A 17,805-nucleotide genomic window follows, 5' to 3' on the forward strand; every position below is an offset into this window, starting at 1 on the left:
TTTCTCTCTCTAAGGATGGTTGTGAACCCTCCCTGCGTGGCCTCCTCAGGCCTGTGTCACTGGTGGGGCCACCAGGAAGGAGACAACATCTGTCAGAGCCTTGAGAGTTCAGAACACTTGAGCCTGATGCCGAGGGAGGGGCAACTCTCTCCCGTTGTCCAGGAAACAGCGGGGCCTGCACGTGACCAAGGCACGCGATCGTACACGCGTGTGCCCCTGCCTCGGCCAAAACCACTTTACAGAAATACAGTTCTTCTGACACATGGTAATTAGAAAACTTTTCCCCTCCTATTTAATCATCAGAATGTTTCTGGTTTCAGGATTCATTTGAGGGAGATTATCTGATTTATAAATTCATAAATAAGATTGTCTTTCCATTTCATGGTTGGTAATCTGGAAACAATTTTATGGTTTAACTAAATTACAGCAACTGGAAACTTACGCAGCCTTCTCCCATGATGAGATGTTATGAAGTATGTTTTAATGTGAAAAGGAAAAAAGAGAAATGCAGCGGAAGACGAGAAATTAAATACGACCCTGTCATTTTACTGCAGTGGCAACTATGTACGATAACCATCAGAATATTAAAGATGCTTCAGCCAATTCTTGCCAATACTGCTTGGCGTAAGGTATTTCAGAACTGGTGTAATTACTGTTGAAAGGATGGTTTAAAAGTGATTTCATAAACCATTTTGTATCATTCCATAAACCATATTTATGTGATTAGTATGTATGGTTAACTAGTCATTTAGTGCCATAAGTCAGCCTGGCTGAACGTATCTTCCTGGGGCCCAAGCATAATATCAATAAAAAATTCAAGTCCAATCCAGGGAAAGTGCTGATCCCAGTATTTGACTTCCCTCTGCTACAACCAGCTTTCCTTGCAAGCCGGCGGCCGCCTGCAATAAGCCAAGGCCCAGGCTGTGCGTGGTCTGCTCTGTCTTCAGGGTGCAGGGGAGGAAAGCGTCTGCATTTGGGGGCATAGGGTTAGCCAGTAACTCCATCTATCCAACGTTTGGATTCAATTTTTTACCTTCAGCACTTTTTTGACCAGGGACTCGTCTCTGTGCTGACCGAGGCCACATTAAACCTGAATTAAGTCCTTATCATTGTTTATCTAAGTAAATTAATGGCTATTAAAAAACAAGTCCGTGCCGTAACAACTAGGAGACTTGGAATCCTAGAATGAATCCCTAAGGATATGTTTTTAAATATCCAGAAGTAGTGTCAGGGAGCTGAGGGAAACCCGTCAGCCGAGCTGAGCTGATGTGAAGCCTAGCCCCAGTGGGGGGCATTCGCCTTCCGAACCAGCTACCAACGCTGAAACCCACTGGCACAGGGTAGTCAGTAACGACAACGGTTACGGGGGGCTGGCCTTCTGGGAGTGCTTCCCAGGGGGCCCATCAATTCATTTCCAGTTCTGATATGTTGTGATTATTTTTTCTGTCTGGCTCCTGCTCATTCCCTGTCATCCCTCTCTCCCCAGAAAGTCATCAACAGCCAACAAGTAAGTCATCAGCAAATGTTTTAAAACACTTAACCACGTGCTAGGCACAGAATAAGCTGCTGTGGACACGGCAGTGAATAAAGTGTCATCATTCCTTTCTCGGAGTCACTTTTTTTTTTTTTTTTTTTGGTTTGTTTCTGGGAGAAAATCTAAGTGAACTAAAACCCTTTAGTCTTGGCAGTGCCAAAGGCATTTTCCAGAATTAAATAGCGAACCGGCTTAAAGCTAGGCCATGCCCTTGTTTGCTCATGCCCTGATTCTCTGGTATGAGGGCGGGAAAAAAAACCCAAAACCCAAAGTAATTAAAGTCACTGTTTTCAGAAGAGTTCAACAGAACACTGGAATTCAAAGGATCTGAATTTGTGGTAAAGCCTCAAATAGGACTCTGAGCAACCAACTTTCTATTTCTGCCCGGTGTTAACCTATTGGTGAAAGAACTGTGTAACTAAGAACGTTCCTTAGAAAACTCCGCATCAATTTCACTTTTCATTGAAACGTCTAGATTTATTGAGGAGACACTGATGGCATTGGCAGTAACTGTGATGCGGCTGCCATATTTTTTACACATTAAGGTCGTCCCCCTACCACTGCATGCAACCATGTCTGGCACTTTTTCTTGTGTTCTCAGTCCTTAGACAAAAACTGGATACAGAGGGTCACAAAGAAATATCATTGATAACACTGACCTTGAAGGCTGCTATCTCTCCCCCCACTTCTGCTCATGGAGAAGAAAGACTGGGCATATTCTATGTATCCTATCAGCGCTTCGGTCCATCGTTCTGTCTGACCGCTCAACATCTGCCATGCTTCTGAATTCTGACTTCCTCACCCGTAAATGCCCTACCAGCATCTCAGATATTCCCACGTCCTTGGAGGACTGCAGCATGGGAAGCCGGCCTCCCCTCGGTTACATTCCAATTCATTATCTCTTACAGCTTCAACGTCCACTCAGGTAACCCTTTCAAAAGTTGGCCATTACAAGACCCTCGACTCTTCTTCACAGACGTACTCTGACCTTCAGTTCTTACTCAGTATGGTTTTACTGCCTAGATCTGACAAGTCCAGCTTTTCCCTGAGTGAAGAAAGAACTTATGACCAAAGCAAAGGTGGTCAACTGGAACGTTCTGCATTTTACTGATGGCCACCAAGATAGGCACACCTAATGACGCCTGTAAAGAAACAGGCAAAAATGGAGCGCCGTTTATAAGCATCCACGGGAAAAAGCTATTTCTACTCTTTCTTCATAAATTCACCGAGGCACTGAGAAAATGAAAGTTCATCATGAGATGTGAAGAGAGAATGCTGTGTTCCTTGGAATAAACAGTTCTTCACATATTAGCTTGTAACTGATGCCATTTACCAGAAAGGACTCGAGTGTCATTGGATTGCCAACAACTTCAGCAATCGCTTCTGTCTGAGCACTGTGACAGGCGCTGAGGGCAAATGCTATGGGTCTTTCTTGCTGACCCTAGGCTTTGGATGACCCAGCTTGGGGGAGGCGGCCGGACACAGCTGGCTGGACTCTAGGAGGTGCGTGTGCTCCTAATGGTCAGGCACCCCTGGACGACAGACGCAGGGGTCAGCTGGGGAAGAGCAACTCCTTCTAGAAGGAGACACGTGAATGAAACCAAAAAAGGACAGGATTTAGCAGAGGGAGAAGGGGAAGGAGAAGAGAGGAGAACAGCGCTCTAAGGGGAGTCCTGGGGCAAGGGCGGCAGAATTAGACGAAGAACATTTAATGCAAGCAGCAATTCTCGAGCAGGAATTAATTTAGATTTGTTCTCTGGCTCCGGTGGGCAGGGACAGGGTAGGGAGACCAGGTAGGAGGCCACCATCACAGATCAGGTAAGAGGGCTGGCAGCTGACACCACTGTGGCAGTGGGGAGGTCGAGAACGAGGGCTGGAGGCAGGGACAGCATTCTCTGGTTGTCCAAATGGGGCGTGTGAGAGACAGCAACCAAGAGGACACCAAGGCTTTCGACCCAAGTAAGGGATGAATGAAGCCGCCATGCCTGAGACGTACACCTGAGACAAGACAGCCTCTCTGGACACGCGGAGCTCGAGCTGACCCGCAGCCGGCCTCAGGGAGGGACAAAACCGCACTCCCATGCCACATCATGAATGTCTCCGAGTCCCCGTTCCTCAATCGTCCAACTAGGATAACAACCCCGTCCCACGGGCTGTCCTCTCACAGAGGCGTGGAAATGAGGACAAGGGAGAAAGCATACGGGCAAGGACATTATCGCCTGTGGAACACAAGGCTTCCTTTCCTCCCTGGACTTCATCCGTCCAACTGTTGCTCTGGGACTGACGGTGCGCCAGGCACAGATCCAGGAGCTGGGGATGGAGGGGTGACTAAAGCGAAGGGCTTGCTGTCATGGAGCTTACGTTCTGGGGGATGAGGGGAAGGCACAACAAACTAAGTAAGTAGAGAAACGCACGTATGTAAGCGTATAAATATATGTGTATGCTCTTATATAGAATCACGATTCTATTTAATGATACCATTTTGTGTGCGTGTGTGCGTGTCGATGGCCAGTAAAGGCCTCACTGAGCTGACGCTGTTGGGGTAAAAGCCTCGACGTTGGCAAGGAGCCAATCATCAGGCAGACAGCGGGCAGAAGAAAGGACGGGGCGGAGGAAGAGCAAGTACGAAGTCCCGGAGGTAGGGAAGGCCCAACACGTTCAGACACAGGAAGCCAGGGAACGAGGAGCTCAAGACCGGTTACGTAAAAGGCTGAATGAACTTTTGGCACGCAGAGGAAACGGGGCCTTCGAAGGCCGAACCCCCCTTGTTAAACAGAGGTGCCAGTTTTCTTATGCCCAACACTCCAAGAGCACCATGTCTGAAATGCGGCCAGATTTAGGATTCTAGAATTATAGATTTTCTGGTTGGAGGGAACTTATTTAGGCCCCACGGTTTTCCTTCCATTCTGGTTTAATGATCTTGAAAAAAAAAAAAAAAAAAAAGGCGTGGCAGGCCCAGCAGGTCACACTAAGCTCAGCCACACCCAGCGTCGTGCTCCCAGGAGCAAGATCATTCCTGGCCGACCTTCCAACAGCATTCTGCCCAGCACAGCAAACGCGCCTGGGAGTTCTCCAGGTAGCCTTTAATCTAGTTCACAACTTGCTTTCCGGGCAGGCTGTTCGGGCTGCGATCAGAATCCAGTCCCAAGTCAAGCATGAGGACACGTAGTCTCTTAGATCCAAACGGCCAGATCCAATGGCCCTACAGATTGGAGCCATGACTGCTCTTATTTATAGAACTTTCCAGGTCACTTTCCAGTTTATACCCATGTTCACTTATGCTTTGCAGAACCATCGAGAGGTCAGCCTACCATCGCCCTGTTACAGGGAAGGGCATGGCGGCTTAGCCAGGCAGGGGCTCTCCTAACAACACGCAGCGAGTTCACCTGCAAACCCCCACATCGAGAGCTCCCTGCCTCACATAGTGACTCACCATCTGGGGTGAGGCGCTTCATTTCCCGGGAGACGAGAACCGTCACTCCCCAGGACGAGCCTACACCCTGGCTTGTGAAATCACCTACTTTGCATTTTCTTTCTCTTCCCTGAGGGTAACGTTTCATACTCATGCTCTGGAAGTGACATCGTGGATTCAGTACAGGTACAAACCAGTACGAATAGCCGTTCATTCATGTTCCGGCTGCCTGACCAGGGACCTGTCATTTCCCTTCCAACAAGAGATGGTGTCGGAGGTGATGGAGAGATGGTCTCTTGAGTGGTCCTAAGGGAGGTATGGAAATAAGCTCTTCACTCCCACCTGCTTTTGATCTGGAAAACCTTAGCGTGAACTCAAAAGATACCGACTCAGGAGAAAGAAGGAAGACGTTTTCTACAGTTGGCCTCTCTCGTGTCTCTTTGTATTTTGTCTTCTTAGATATTTCTGTTTACTGGAGGAATTAGAGACATACTGTTTTTATTACAAAGACAAAAAACATTGAAACAGTTTGATGGTGAAAACATCATTTGGCTGGAGTAGCTCCAGACACTGGGCCTTTGGGGAGTCTTTGGTTTCTCCTGCGAAGTCAGTGATTAGCACAGTGGTCTCTAAGACCCGGTCAGCTCCGAAGATGGCCGGGGAGGGAGAGGAGGTATTCATTGTCATAGCAGCTGGCCCTACACGAATGGAGTGGGCAACACAGACTTTCGAAGACCTGCAATTTTTGAAAGTTTGAATGAATGCTTAGACCTGGCGATATTTTGGAATCACTTCACTCATGAAAAATAAACTCCAAAAACTCAAGACAAGGGTAAGTCTCCGTGATCTCCACCAGACAGGAGGGCAACCAGTCACAAGAGAGGCTAACACAGGGCCCGGACATCATGAGGACCACTGGGCCACTGGGCTACTTAGAGGAGCCCCATCTTCGAGCCGGGTGGTAACCACAGTGACTCGACACTGAGCGGCTCTCGCCATAGTTCAAGGAGGCAGAACCTGCCCATACTCATTTATTCCTCTTCTCTCTGAAGAAGGCAAGGAAAGGGGATTATCTGAATCGCACAGTATTTAGGTGACTCGGGCTCTGTTTCTGGTTTCAGACACAGGCATCTGATTGACAGCCCCTCGTGAATATTCAAAGGAGATACAGGGGTGCATTTTCATTTCATCTAATTAGTGACAGATGATGGCTTTCCCTTTTGAGAAATTGCTTTGCTTAAAGTAACACAGACCTCGTGGCATTCATTCCACCAGCATCTCTGACAGAATATCCCTTGTGTAAGAGCACAGTGATCTTCATAAATTTGTCAGCTGGTTAAGTATGATGCTTACCAGTCAGCTCTTGCCTGAATCCGGCAGCCTAAGGAATGACAAGCAAATACCACTTAACCATGAAGTTATATTCCTGGGCATGAGGTAATGATTCAATTTATTGGCACGGATTTGACTTCTGAGACCGGCAGAACACCATCTCCAGGGGCCATCTGTATGGTACCATAATGGCCAAAATAGAGCAAATTTGGGATAGAGGTCAGTCTGTCTTTCCAAATGACATCTGTTCATTTTGTTGTGAATACCCCTTGAATTGCAGTCCATCGCGACGTTCTCATGAAAGCTCCCAGTCCAGTGCAAGTTCGGGAAAGGGCTCTTTTTTTTCTGAATTCATAGCAATTACTGTCTGTATCACTTCTTTTGAATTAATTATGTACCAGCAGTCCCCAGATTATGACAGCCTTGTAACTGAAAAGTTTACTTGTACTTTCATTGTTTAGAACTTGGAATAAATGGTGGTTGGATTTCCAGCTGGCCCACGGAAGCCTCTTGAACCTACAGGGTATTATTAGTGCGATCATTGTTCCTCATTGTTTTCAAGAAAAACGTGTCCTGACTTTCCAGCTGGACGTGGAGATGTGCAGAACAGATCTCCCCCTCAGCGCTCCAGCCTCAAGGAGAGACACTTCCCCCCTTAGTGACCGGGCATGGTGTCCTCCCTTCTCTCTGCTTTGCTGGGAGACGGTGGCACCCTCAGGTGACAAGAAGAGCATCCCTGGGCATCACTCATGAATGAAATCCTACTGCTGTGGTTGTCCCCACAGAAGTTTTTAGCCTGCATTTTTAGCTCAGAAGCTTCCTGTCCTTAACCGTGGTATCGCTTATATGTTTGTATTATGCTTTTAATGTTTTATGACTGTCTTCCCAGTTTATATCCCTTGTGCGTGGGGACCACATCGAGGTTTCTTTGTACGCTGTAAAGCATCCAGCCCACAGCTCAGCACTTAAGAGGGGCTCAATAAACATTTATTGATCCATAATTAGAGCTACATGGGAAAGCAGTTCAGACCAAAGCTGAATCAGTCAGGCGCTGTTAGGCATCAAAACCGATGACCTAATAATGTCAGCGCTACCTGGTTAGGCACCCCAGTCATCAGTCATACAGCTCAGGCGCATTTAAAACAATGCCCTAATCCCCGCTTGTCTTTTTGCTCCCGGACCCAAGAAGAGATGTAACTCTGACTGCTCTCCTGAATTGGATTTTAAAGTGGCTTTGATATTCTAACTTGGATCTTTAAACCCTGCTAATCCTCTTCTCTGTTCACCCTTAGTTTTATTCTCTTCACATCCCCCACCTGCTTTATGTTCTTCCTGGGGTACACTGACAATTGGTCTCCTTTTTTCTTTAGGTACCATCCCAGTCCTAGCCATCTCTGCATGGATCTCTGTTTAGTAGCAGGTAGTAGAGAGCTTTGCTCAAAGTAGGAACACACAACTACTTACCATATGGAATACACGGCACTTCATCGTAGAGTTGTTCCAGCCCATTATACAGGTGTTATGTTATACCTATTTTACAGATAAGCAAACTGAGGCAGAGATTCAGTAACTTGTCAAAGGCGGTCTCCACTGCTAGCAAGTGTTAGAACTGAGAACTGAACCCGGGCAGTCCGGCTTTGGAGTTCACGTTCATCAACACTGCACACTGCTGCCCCTCGATAAATGGCTGATCACAGATGGGCTGAATCGAAAGTAATAATAGCAAGTTCTCACAATAATGAAGTTGATTTACCAAGAGGTGAAGGGCAGAACTGGGGTAATGGTTGTCAAGACCCATGTTTTATGAATGTCACAATTTCTATTATTTGAGTGTCGGGCACTCTTTCATTTCTCTACTTCATTAAGTAAAAAAAGTCCAGATTTCCTTTAGAGCAGTGCTTCTCAAACAGGGACATTTTGTATCCACCCCTCCCCCCCACCGCAGGGGGCACATGTGACAACGTCTGGAGTCATTTCGACTGTCATGACTAGGGCAGGGTTGGGGGGAGTTTGCTACTGGCATCTGGTGGGAAAGAACTTGGAGACCCCACTAAAATCCTTCAGAGCACAGGAGAGCCCCTCCGCCCAGCAAACTACAAGTTATCCAGCCCAAAATACCAGTAAGCTCAAAAGTTAAGAAACCTTGTCCTAGAAAGATCCCAAGTCTAACCACTTAGGAGGCCTCTGATGTGGCTCACTTTTGACTATACTCTGAGAAAAAGGAAAAAAAATTAATCATTAATTTTAGGATAAAGCATAGTTTGAAAATCTTCAACGGTCTGCCAGTCACTGTGAATGTTTTTCAATGACCATAAATCTGAATTCGGACTTTCACTCAATCGATTTTTCAACCAAGGATGTGTCCCACCGCGCCGAGCTACCAACAGAATAACACGTAATCCTTCCTCCCATAAGAAAGTGATGTGATCAACAACAGTAGCATGCAGAAGCTTCCTTCCTCTTCTAGCAGCCCAGAGCAGGGACCTCTGCTTCTCTAAACTGGGGAATGCTTGGAAATCATGATGAGATCTCATAGCTTTCTTTCTCCGGATAGAGGTGCCTAGGCAAGGCAAGAATTGGCTCCCCAGTGGACTCCTGACTCATTTGTGGAACTCAGCTATCGTAGGTGTGGAATGGTGTAAAAATAGGATCTCAGCTCAAGTTCACCATGTCTTGAAAACTATTACATTAGGAAGAATCTTTTATACATTTGGAAAGGGAGCTATTAGTCACTTTGCAATGAACACTCTCGAATTTCGATAAAGCTATTTTACATTATAGGATCCAAACTATAAATAGAAAGGAACAAAACATAAATGTCCTAGATTTTTACAATTCTTAAGGGCTGTTTCATGTGCCATGAATAGAAATAACATGCTGTTTAATGAAGGAATTTTATGACCTAGGGAAGATAGAGCCTCACGCACTGAGTCATCTGTCACACACTGTCCCCCCACCCACGGCCCTCCCTCAGCCACGTGGACCATTCTCTTCTTGGGGTCCCAGCTAAAGGGAAGTCATCTGGATAAAGCCACCTTCTCCCTTGAGATCATTTTCCTTCTAGAAGCTCAGACATGAGAACTGCCATCTTGAAAGTCAAAGTGGCTGTAATCTGCTCCTCTACCCCCACATCCGTGGCCATCTCAGGAGGAGAGCCCTACCGTCCTCTACGTCCCATCACATACATGATTTTTTCCCCAGATCTTCCATATATAATGGAAACATCTTTGTAAGACAAGAGAAGCCAAATGCATTAGATCAAGGGCACATGACTCGATACAAGGACCAAGATGAAATGACTTCATCTTTCACTCTTCATTTTCAAATCAATAGAGCAGTTACAAAATCATGTTCCAAAAAAAAAAAAAAAGAGCTACCGCTGGAGGTTTCCTAAGTACAGATGGGAAAGAAAGACTTTTTCTCTCTGATTTCAAACATCCTGCAGTTACTTGGGCTGTTTCTTCTGAACGGCACCTGAATCCAGCAGGGCCCCAAAGAAAGCATCGCTACAGATTTCTCATTCCCCCTCCTGCGTTTTTGTCGCTGCACATCTTAGATGTAAAATTTCACTTGAGAGTTTCTTAGAAAAAGCACTCTCAAGATTTATTTGCTGTTTAATATTACGAAAGGGCAACAGAAACTGGTTTGGCGCTTTATAGGACTCTGCACTCATGAAGGTAGACTTTTACGGGTTGATCATTCTTAAAATACACAGATTAAATGTATGTAGGATAACAGCAGCACGGGACAGGTGCACACAATGGGCTGTGATTTCGTGCTTCGGTAATTGTTTCTGGTGCTCTTGTTTAGGAAAATTTTTCCTTGACGTAGTGCTTGCATTCATTTTTCAGAAATAAAATCTATCAAAGATGCTCTTTCTTTCCCCTTTGCTGCATATTTGTGCTAATATTCTAGCTAGGGCAGTTATATTTTAAATGGCCTGTATATATTTAGCAGCGTAATTATGCAAATGCTACCATGTTTATGACTGTAAATATCTTTCAGGAGCAGTTACTTAGCATCTAGTCCTGAAACAATTTCTTAAGAATTCTGGTTGAAATGCTCAGAATTCACCCCTAAATTTACTTCTCAGCTGGGTGAAGGTGTGGCTCACAGGTCTCACTCATCAGGCAGAACATTGCATGGTGGTATAAAGTATAGATTATTCTTTAATAGATATGGACGTTCTATGCCACATACTGGCTCTGTGACCTTGAGGAAGTACTTAACCTCTCTGAGCCCCAGTTTCTCCATCTGTAAACTAAGGATGATGAGGGGCGCCTGGGTGGCGAAGTTGGTTGGGCGGCCAACTCTTGCTTTTGGCTCGGGTGGTGTCAGGGTTCTGGGATCCAGCCCAGTATTAGGCTCCACGCTCAGAGGGGAGACTGCTTCAGGATTCTGTCTTTCTCCCTCTGCCCCTCCCCCCATGTGCGTGCTCTCTCTAAAATAATATATAAATCTTAAAAAAAAATCGGGATGATGATCATATGTAAGTGATACTACCCTTTTGGCGGCAAACAGGGGACAGTGGTTGTAATAAAGTGCCGAGTCACTGAATATCCAGATCGTATTTCTCACACCCCCTCTGCATTCACAGATGACAACAGGTAAACTGCTTAACCTCTTCCAGACTCAATTTCTTTGGCTAGATTTTTATTATTTGCGCTTCTCTCAACCAATTCAGGCTGGAGAAATCCCCTCTATCAAAATTAGCTTTCCTATTATTATACGAAATTTGGAGGGTCTTGAAAATGGACTTGGGCTGGTAAGTTACACAAAAACAGATTGCATATTAAAAAAGAAATTTAAATGCTCAGAGTGTCTCATTGGTAGAAAATTTTTGCTGATCTCAGTACCACTCCTGAGTGAGTATTAAATCTAAACCATCCTATTCTCATGCAAATTCATGCTTTATCACCCTAGATGACAGACAGTGACACATTCCTTCCATTTCCCAAGGCCGGATGAGAAAGCAAAATTGCACTAAGTAAGGAAAAACACAAATTGCCATTTCAGACACTTAAAACTCGAACCACTCACTTCTTTTCACTGGCAGATCAACTACCATGAGCTCCTGATTTATTTGTCCAAATGGTTTCTGCCGATCACAATTTTCCTTCCTTTGTTCAGATTTACACTAACGATGCCGCTGTTAGATCCACGCTGGGCAGGCTCGCACTGACTGCGGTATGCGTCTGCCCTCCATTTGGCATGGCTATTGGCCTGCGTCACTTGACCCCCACCGATTCAGAAACTCTTTGCAGACCGGGATGGCCTTTGATCCTACCCTGTGGCTTCCCGGTGCTGCCCCGAGGCTGTGCTCAGCCTCCCTTCCCTCGGTTTGACTCTGCCGAGCGGCCCTCCACCGCTCACAGGCACAGACCACCCCGGGCCGCCCTCCGCACCTTACCTGGTCTCTCTATCTTTGGGTATTGTAGCCGTGCTGTAGGCAAACACCTGCTTCTCAACTAGAGGAGGGCCGAAGTCCACAATGCCGGCTAATCCTGGAGTGGTCCGCGGCTTCTCAATATACACCAGGGTGCCTGGCTCCTTCTTGAAGGTCTGGCGGCTGGGGGAGGCCCGATCTGGCTGCAAGGTGTGAGGGGGCCCGTGGGCGTTATGGTGGGCGTGCATGTCCACCATTCTCAGGTCGCTGACTCGGTGCGGAGAGGCGGGGGGTGTTTTGGAGCCCAGGGTAGGCAAGTGGCTATCTGGATATTTCCTCGATTTCTGTCTGTACAACGACTGCTCCATATGCATTTCCGCTTGCAAAGAAGGGCTGCAGTAGGCACTCGCCGAGCGGATTGCCGTGCGGTGATACGCGATGATGTGATCGGGGACATCCAGAGGGTGCCCGCCGTGGGAAGAGGCTATGCTCATCCGTCCCTCGTGATAAAGGTAAGGATCGGTATAGAAGCCCTCGTTTCGGTACATCGCAATGTTCTTGCCACTCATGTCTTCATCCGGCTTTACGTCTCTTCTTTCCAAAATGGCGCTGGGGCTGGGTGAGATGGATCTAGAGACTGGCAGGCTGGAGAGTCTGTCCCTGGGGATGGTGGCGTTGCCGGGAACAACCATGGGCCGGGTGCCCCCGTACGGAATTCTGGATGGGGAAGGAGGCATGGAATGGGGCACAGGAGTGGATGGTGGAGAATTTGGAATGGCATGGGGTGGATGAGCTGTGGATCCAGGTCGAGAGGCGCCAGGGCCATCTCCTCTTGCATAAACAATCTCTCTCTGCATCTGAAAATAAAACAAGAAGTCAGAAAATCTATTTTGATATTTCTGTTTTTAGAGATGTCTCAGGGTGATGGTGGGCTTTGCAGCAGGGACACACTCTGCTCTCTGGAACTGATAACAACCTGACCTTCGGTGGCCATGGCCAAGGGTCTCTGCAGGTGTTCCTTTGTAAGAACACTGAGTGAGGAAGATTATCCTGGATTATCCAAATGGACCCAGTGCTACCATACTAACATGTGAAAGAGGAAGGAGGGGATCAGAGTCAGGGAAGGAGGTGTGAGGACAGCAGCAGGGTCAGAGAGAGAGAGAGAGAGAGAGAGAGAGTGAAAGATGCTCTGGCACTGATTGTGAAGACGGAGGAAGGGCCCAGGAGCCTGGGGATGCAGGCAGCTTCTAAAAGCTGGAAAAGGCAAGGGAATGGATTCTCCGCGAGAGCTTTCAGAGCAACCGTGGTTACTGCCAACACCTTGATACCAGCCTGTAAAACCCATTCTGGACTTCTGATGTCTACAACTGCAAGGTAATGAATGCGAGATGCTTTAAGCCACTAAGTTTGTGGTCGCTTGTTACAGCAACCGCAAGAAACACCCAGTAAAGAGCTCAACATTGTGAGGTTTGGGGGAAAATAGTGCAGGGGTTTAAAATTTTCAGGTCATAGCTTCTTTGAGACGCTTAATAAATGTGGATCTAATGTAGCAAAAGTGCTAAAATTCTATTTTCTAAAATTTCTCCCGGACACATTTTCTAATATTAGCCCTGGAAAATAGCATCTTTCCCATCCTTCCAAGCAGATACAATCTAGGGACATGGCCAGGGAGGGTAAGAAGATGCATAGAGAAAACTTGGAGGTAAGTTTCATTTATTTACCAACTCTTTACTTGAGCCTAGGAGAAACAAGCTCTAAGATGTTGGGAGACAATAATGATCTGGGAGATAAGAATGCAATTGGAGGGGTGCCTGGGTGGCTCAGTCGTTAAGCCCCTGTCCTCGGCTCAGGGCCTGATCCCAGGGTCCTGGGATCAAGCCCCGCATCGGGCTCCCTGCTCTGCTGGGAGCCCCACCTTCTTCCTCTCCCACTCCCCCTGCTTGTGTTTCATCTCTCACTGGCTGTCTCTCTGTCAAATAAATAAATAAAATCTTTACAAAAAAAAAAAAGAATGCAATTGGAGACAAAACTCACATTGGGCAGGACAAGGGAGAAAAATGGGAAGGGAATGTCAGGCATGGTGCAGAGAGAGAAACCTCAGGAGGCCCCTCTGGGGCTGCCATGTCATAAGGAGCCTGATGGAGTCGTCCATGTAAGCCAGCAACTTCTTGCCCAGGCAGCAGAGACTTCTGGGCTGTGTCATTACCATCCAGTTCAAGAGAGTGAGGACTCCCACTGGGTCTTCCATCACCTCTCCTTTGGAAGACTAAAAAAGATCAAATGACTCAAGAATCATAGACACAGAGAACAGACCGGTGGTTGCCAGAGGCAGGATATTGGGGATGGGTAAAATGGGTGGAGGTGCTCAAAAGGTATAAAGTTGCAGTTATAAAATAAAATGTCATGGGGATGTCATGTACAGCCCGGGGACCATGATACATAATACTGTATCATAGATCTGAAAGTTGCGAGGGGAGTAGATTAATTTAAAGGTTCTCATCACAAGAAAAAAGTGTGTAACTATATATGGTGATGGATGTTCACTGGCCTTATCGTGGTGATCATCTGCAATATACACACAGATTAAATCATTATGTTGTACATCTGAAACTAATATAATGTTATATGTCAATTATATCTCAATAAAAAAAGAATCAAGTTAATGGGGCAAGGGGAAACTAATTTGCAATTATACTACTGTGTGTAGCAAGGGGCAGCATAAAGAAATACAGATTAATTCAAAGTACAAATAGTTGATGCTTTTTGTTTTGGTTAAAACCCAAGAGGGTAAGAACTAACTCACTGAGATTCTCCAAACGGCTACAAGAGAAAGGATGGGCAGCCCAGTCTTCAAGTTCTATTTGTGCTATCACAGGAGCCCACGTTCCCATCCAGACTTTTGGGAGATGTGACCGATAGGGAGGACATGAATGGTTGGGGGGTGGATGAGGTAGGGGCATGAGGAGAGAGGAGGTGGGCTCAGGTGGACAAAACCCAAAATGAGCAGTCAAGAGATCCATGGTGTGAGTGATGAGGAGAAAAGAAAAAGCAGAGGCAACAGGAAAAGGGTGAAAATGAAACAGAGCCCAATGTTCTGAATACATACTGATTCCTTATTTTATAAATTCATTCATTTAGTAAGCAATATTCAGCCAGCACTTGCTAAGAACCAGGCATTGTTCTTGGATACAGTTCTAACCCCAAGTTCCTGCCCTAGAGAGGGTACATTCCAGATACATCTCTTAGATACACGTAGGGAAGATGCCTTGGGAATCCCACAGCTTCCTTATCTTGTCTCTGGAAGAATCCAGCAGTGTAGAATCCTTAACCCAGGAGTTTTACAAATTATGGTGGATTTCATAAAGGAAATGACCAATAAAAAAAAAATGCAAGCAAGATGAGAAGACGTAGCAACCAAAAGGAACCCTTTCAGAGCACGTTACTGGAGCACCACTGAATCGGCTCCTCAGTCCCCTTGGGAGGCCAACTGTTTCTGGGGATCCCATGAGCAGTTCCAATTTTATCTCCACTGGCCCCACATCCCCAACACACGCACCCGCACAGCAGGCTAGTCTGTTCCCCCTCTAAATCAAACTTGGGACATCCTTAGGCTGTCACCCCTGGGACTCTCTCCCTATTTCTCGGCCCTTGTAGATCCAAACCGAGGCTGAGTGCCTGCTCCGCATGGCCCAGCCCTGGCGCTCTAGCCCACACGGTCCTCTCTCTGCTCACTCACTTGACACCCTCACGACTCAGGGGCTCAGGCCTTAGACCAGGAGGGCGTTCCCAAGGTCAGTGTGTGATGGTACACCTGATTCTCCTCCCGCCATGGCTGAGCAACCATCCGACGGCAGCCTTGCATCAGATCCACACAGATCCTCTACGCACAGCCTCCATTCCTTCCTGTCTGCCACAAGGCGAGGCTCAGTGGAAAGAAACGTGGTAACACGGCAGGGCTTCACAGAGCATGAGCTACAAGAGGGACTGGCTTAGGCGGCAGCACATATCTGGCCAAATTCCCCACGCCATCAGACCGCGCAATGCAAGATTCGATCCAAACGCAGGTAAAGATCAGTTCATACAGTCATACACGTGTATGGAGCACAGCACAGGGCTCAAGGCAAATCAAGTACAACAAATGGTAAGTACCACTGTCATTACTGAGATCAATTAAAAAGAAAGGTTTCAGGGGCGCCTGGGTGGCACAGCGGTTAAGCGTCTGCCTTCGGCTCAGGGCATGATCCCAGCGTTCTGGGATCGAGCCCCACATCAGGCTCCTCCGCTAGGAGCCTGCTTCATCCTCTCCCACTCCCCCTGCTTGTGTTCCCTCTCTCGCTGGCTGTCTCTATCTCTGTCGAATAAATAAATAAAATCTTAAAAAAAAAAAAAGAAAGGTTTCAAATGTCTAGAACCCACTTAAAATAAGCAATAACCCAAACTGTTAGTCCTCTTTACCTGGCTTCAGATTACATCAGGATTTGGGGGATCCTGAGCCCAATTAACACACAGTGAATGCCCCCCCCCCTTTTCTGGCAAAGAGTAGGAAGACATAGTAAGAATCTAAGTAGTACAGAACTGTCTAGAAGGATAAAGAATATTAATGAAAGGAAAATGTAAAATTGATTCTAATTAATAAAAAGTTAGTTAGATTTAATTAATAAAAAGAGTACATTTCTCTTAAAACAGAGATGCCTGCATAGAAATATTAAAAAAAAAAAGGTTTGGTGATATGAAAGGAAATGGTTAGGAGGTATATTATAGAACTAACTTTTAAAATAAAGCACAAAAAAATCTCATTGTACTCTTGATGTGTAGAGATGAATTCAGAAAGAAATGTAAGAATTAACAATAATTCTGATACACTGCGCACTCATATGGGAACGCGGGCGATAGTCAAGATGTTTAACATCCAGGAGCCAGTATTACCTGGGTACCAACCAACCAGAATGGGACTTCAGCCAACAAGGATGGAACCTAGCCACACACAATTAGCATCGTGTATCTGATGGTAATGCCGCTTACCAGCCTTTGCCTGGCCCCCCTCAAATTAATCTTGCCATCACCCAACAGGGTCACTGAAAGAGTCACTGTCCACCTGAGTCATCCACAACGGAGGTGAACGCAAGCATCCGGCTATCACAGAACAGGCAAATCTCCATCAATCTGAGTGACTTGGAGGTTGGAAGCCTTTGGAAGAATTCTTACCTTCCTTTGCCAAGCTATGACTGACTTTCCAGGACTGAGTTTTAAAAAGAGCCCATGATAATTTCATCCTCAGCTCTACAGAGAGCCCAGAAAGAGAATGACACGATGTTTCCATTATACAGTGGGAAAATGTTTTAAACCTACAACGAGAGCGAACCTTTAAAATCTGAAAACCTCGGTTCATACACTAAAGGACATGGATCGACCAAAGGCGGTCACTCTTAAAATGAAGCGGAAGGGATGGGAAGATGAAAAGAGAATCTTTTTCAAGTCTTCACTGTGATCTCCCAAGGAGACCCCTTGCTATTCCAATAAAAAGTGGACTTCACGTTCTCTAGGGGCTATTCACTGTCCGGGTCACAATCAGGACGATGAGTAAGATTCTATGATACATAGTTTTCAAAAGCTCCAGCCTTATATGCTAGTGTTCTTCCCATGGAGATATCTTCCTGGAATCAGGCACTCACACAGTTTTGTTCGGTTTTGTTGTTTAACTGATCTTTTTATGGCCAATGAGTATAGAAATGGCATTAAATGTATATTGAGTTCTTCCTGCACTAGTCCTCAAAGTCAGACCTCTTAGGAGAAAATTATATCAAACTTTAAAGGTAAAATAAATTAGCAAAACACACACACACACACACACACACACACACACACACATCACACGCAGTTCTTACCCACCTTGATATACCTGCCTCCCTTCTCCCACTAGTCTCTTTGAGGTCACTAATCTTCTCCATCATTTCTCTCAAAATATCTTGACACATTATGTCACTGACACTTTTGTCCCGGAAGGTTTCAACACTAATGTCTTTATGGGAGCTTTGGAGAATTTCATTTACAGCAAGAAAAACAACCTAAACCCAAGAATACAGGTTCTTTTAACACCTTACCGGAATCCAACACAGACCTCTCTTTGCCTGCACCTCGGCC

General features: G+C 46.1%; 1 protein-coding gene across 23 annotated transcripts in view; it reads right to left on the reverse strand.

Annotated features, from left to right (window-relative positions):
- The window catches only part of KIAA1217 (KIAA1217 ortholog), a 455,000-nt gene that overhangs the window by 49,772 nt on the left and 387,423 nt on the right, over positions 1-17,805 (reverse strand). For all 23 annotated transcript variants that reach the window (XM_048219301.2, XM_048219294.2, XM_048219292.2 and 20 more), the window contains one exon: positions 11,689-12,521. In XM_048219301.2, the coding sequence (XP_048075258.1) occupies positions 11,689-12,521 (833 nt within the window). The remainder of the gene's footprint in view (positions 1-11,688; positions 12,522-17,805) is intronic.

The sequence above is a fragment of the Ursus arctos genome, unplaced genomic scaffold (genome assembly GCF_023065955.2).
Source record: "Ursus arctos isolate Adak ecotype North America unplaced genomic scaffold, UrsArc2.0 scaffold_30, whole genome shotgun sequence".
Taxonomy (NCBI): Eukaryota; Metazoa; Chordata; class Mammalia; order Carnivora; family Ursidae; genus Ursus; species Ursus arctos.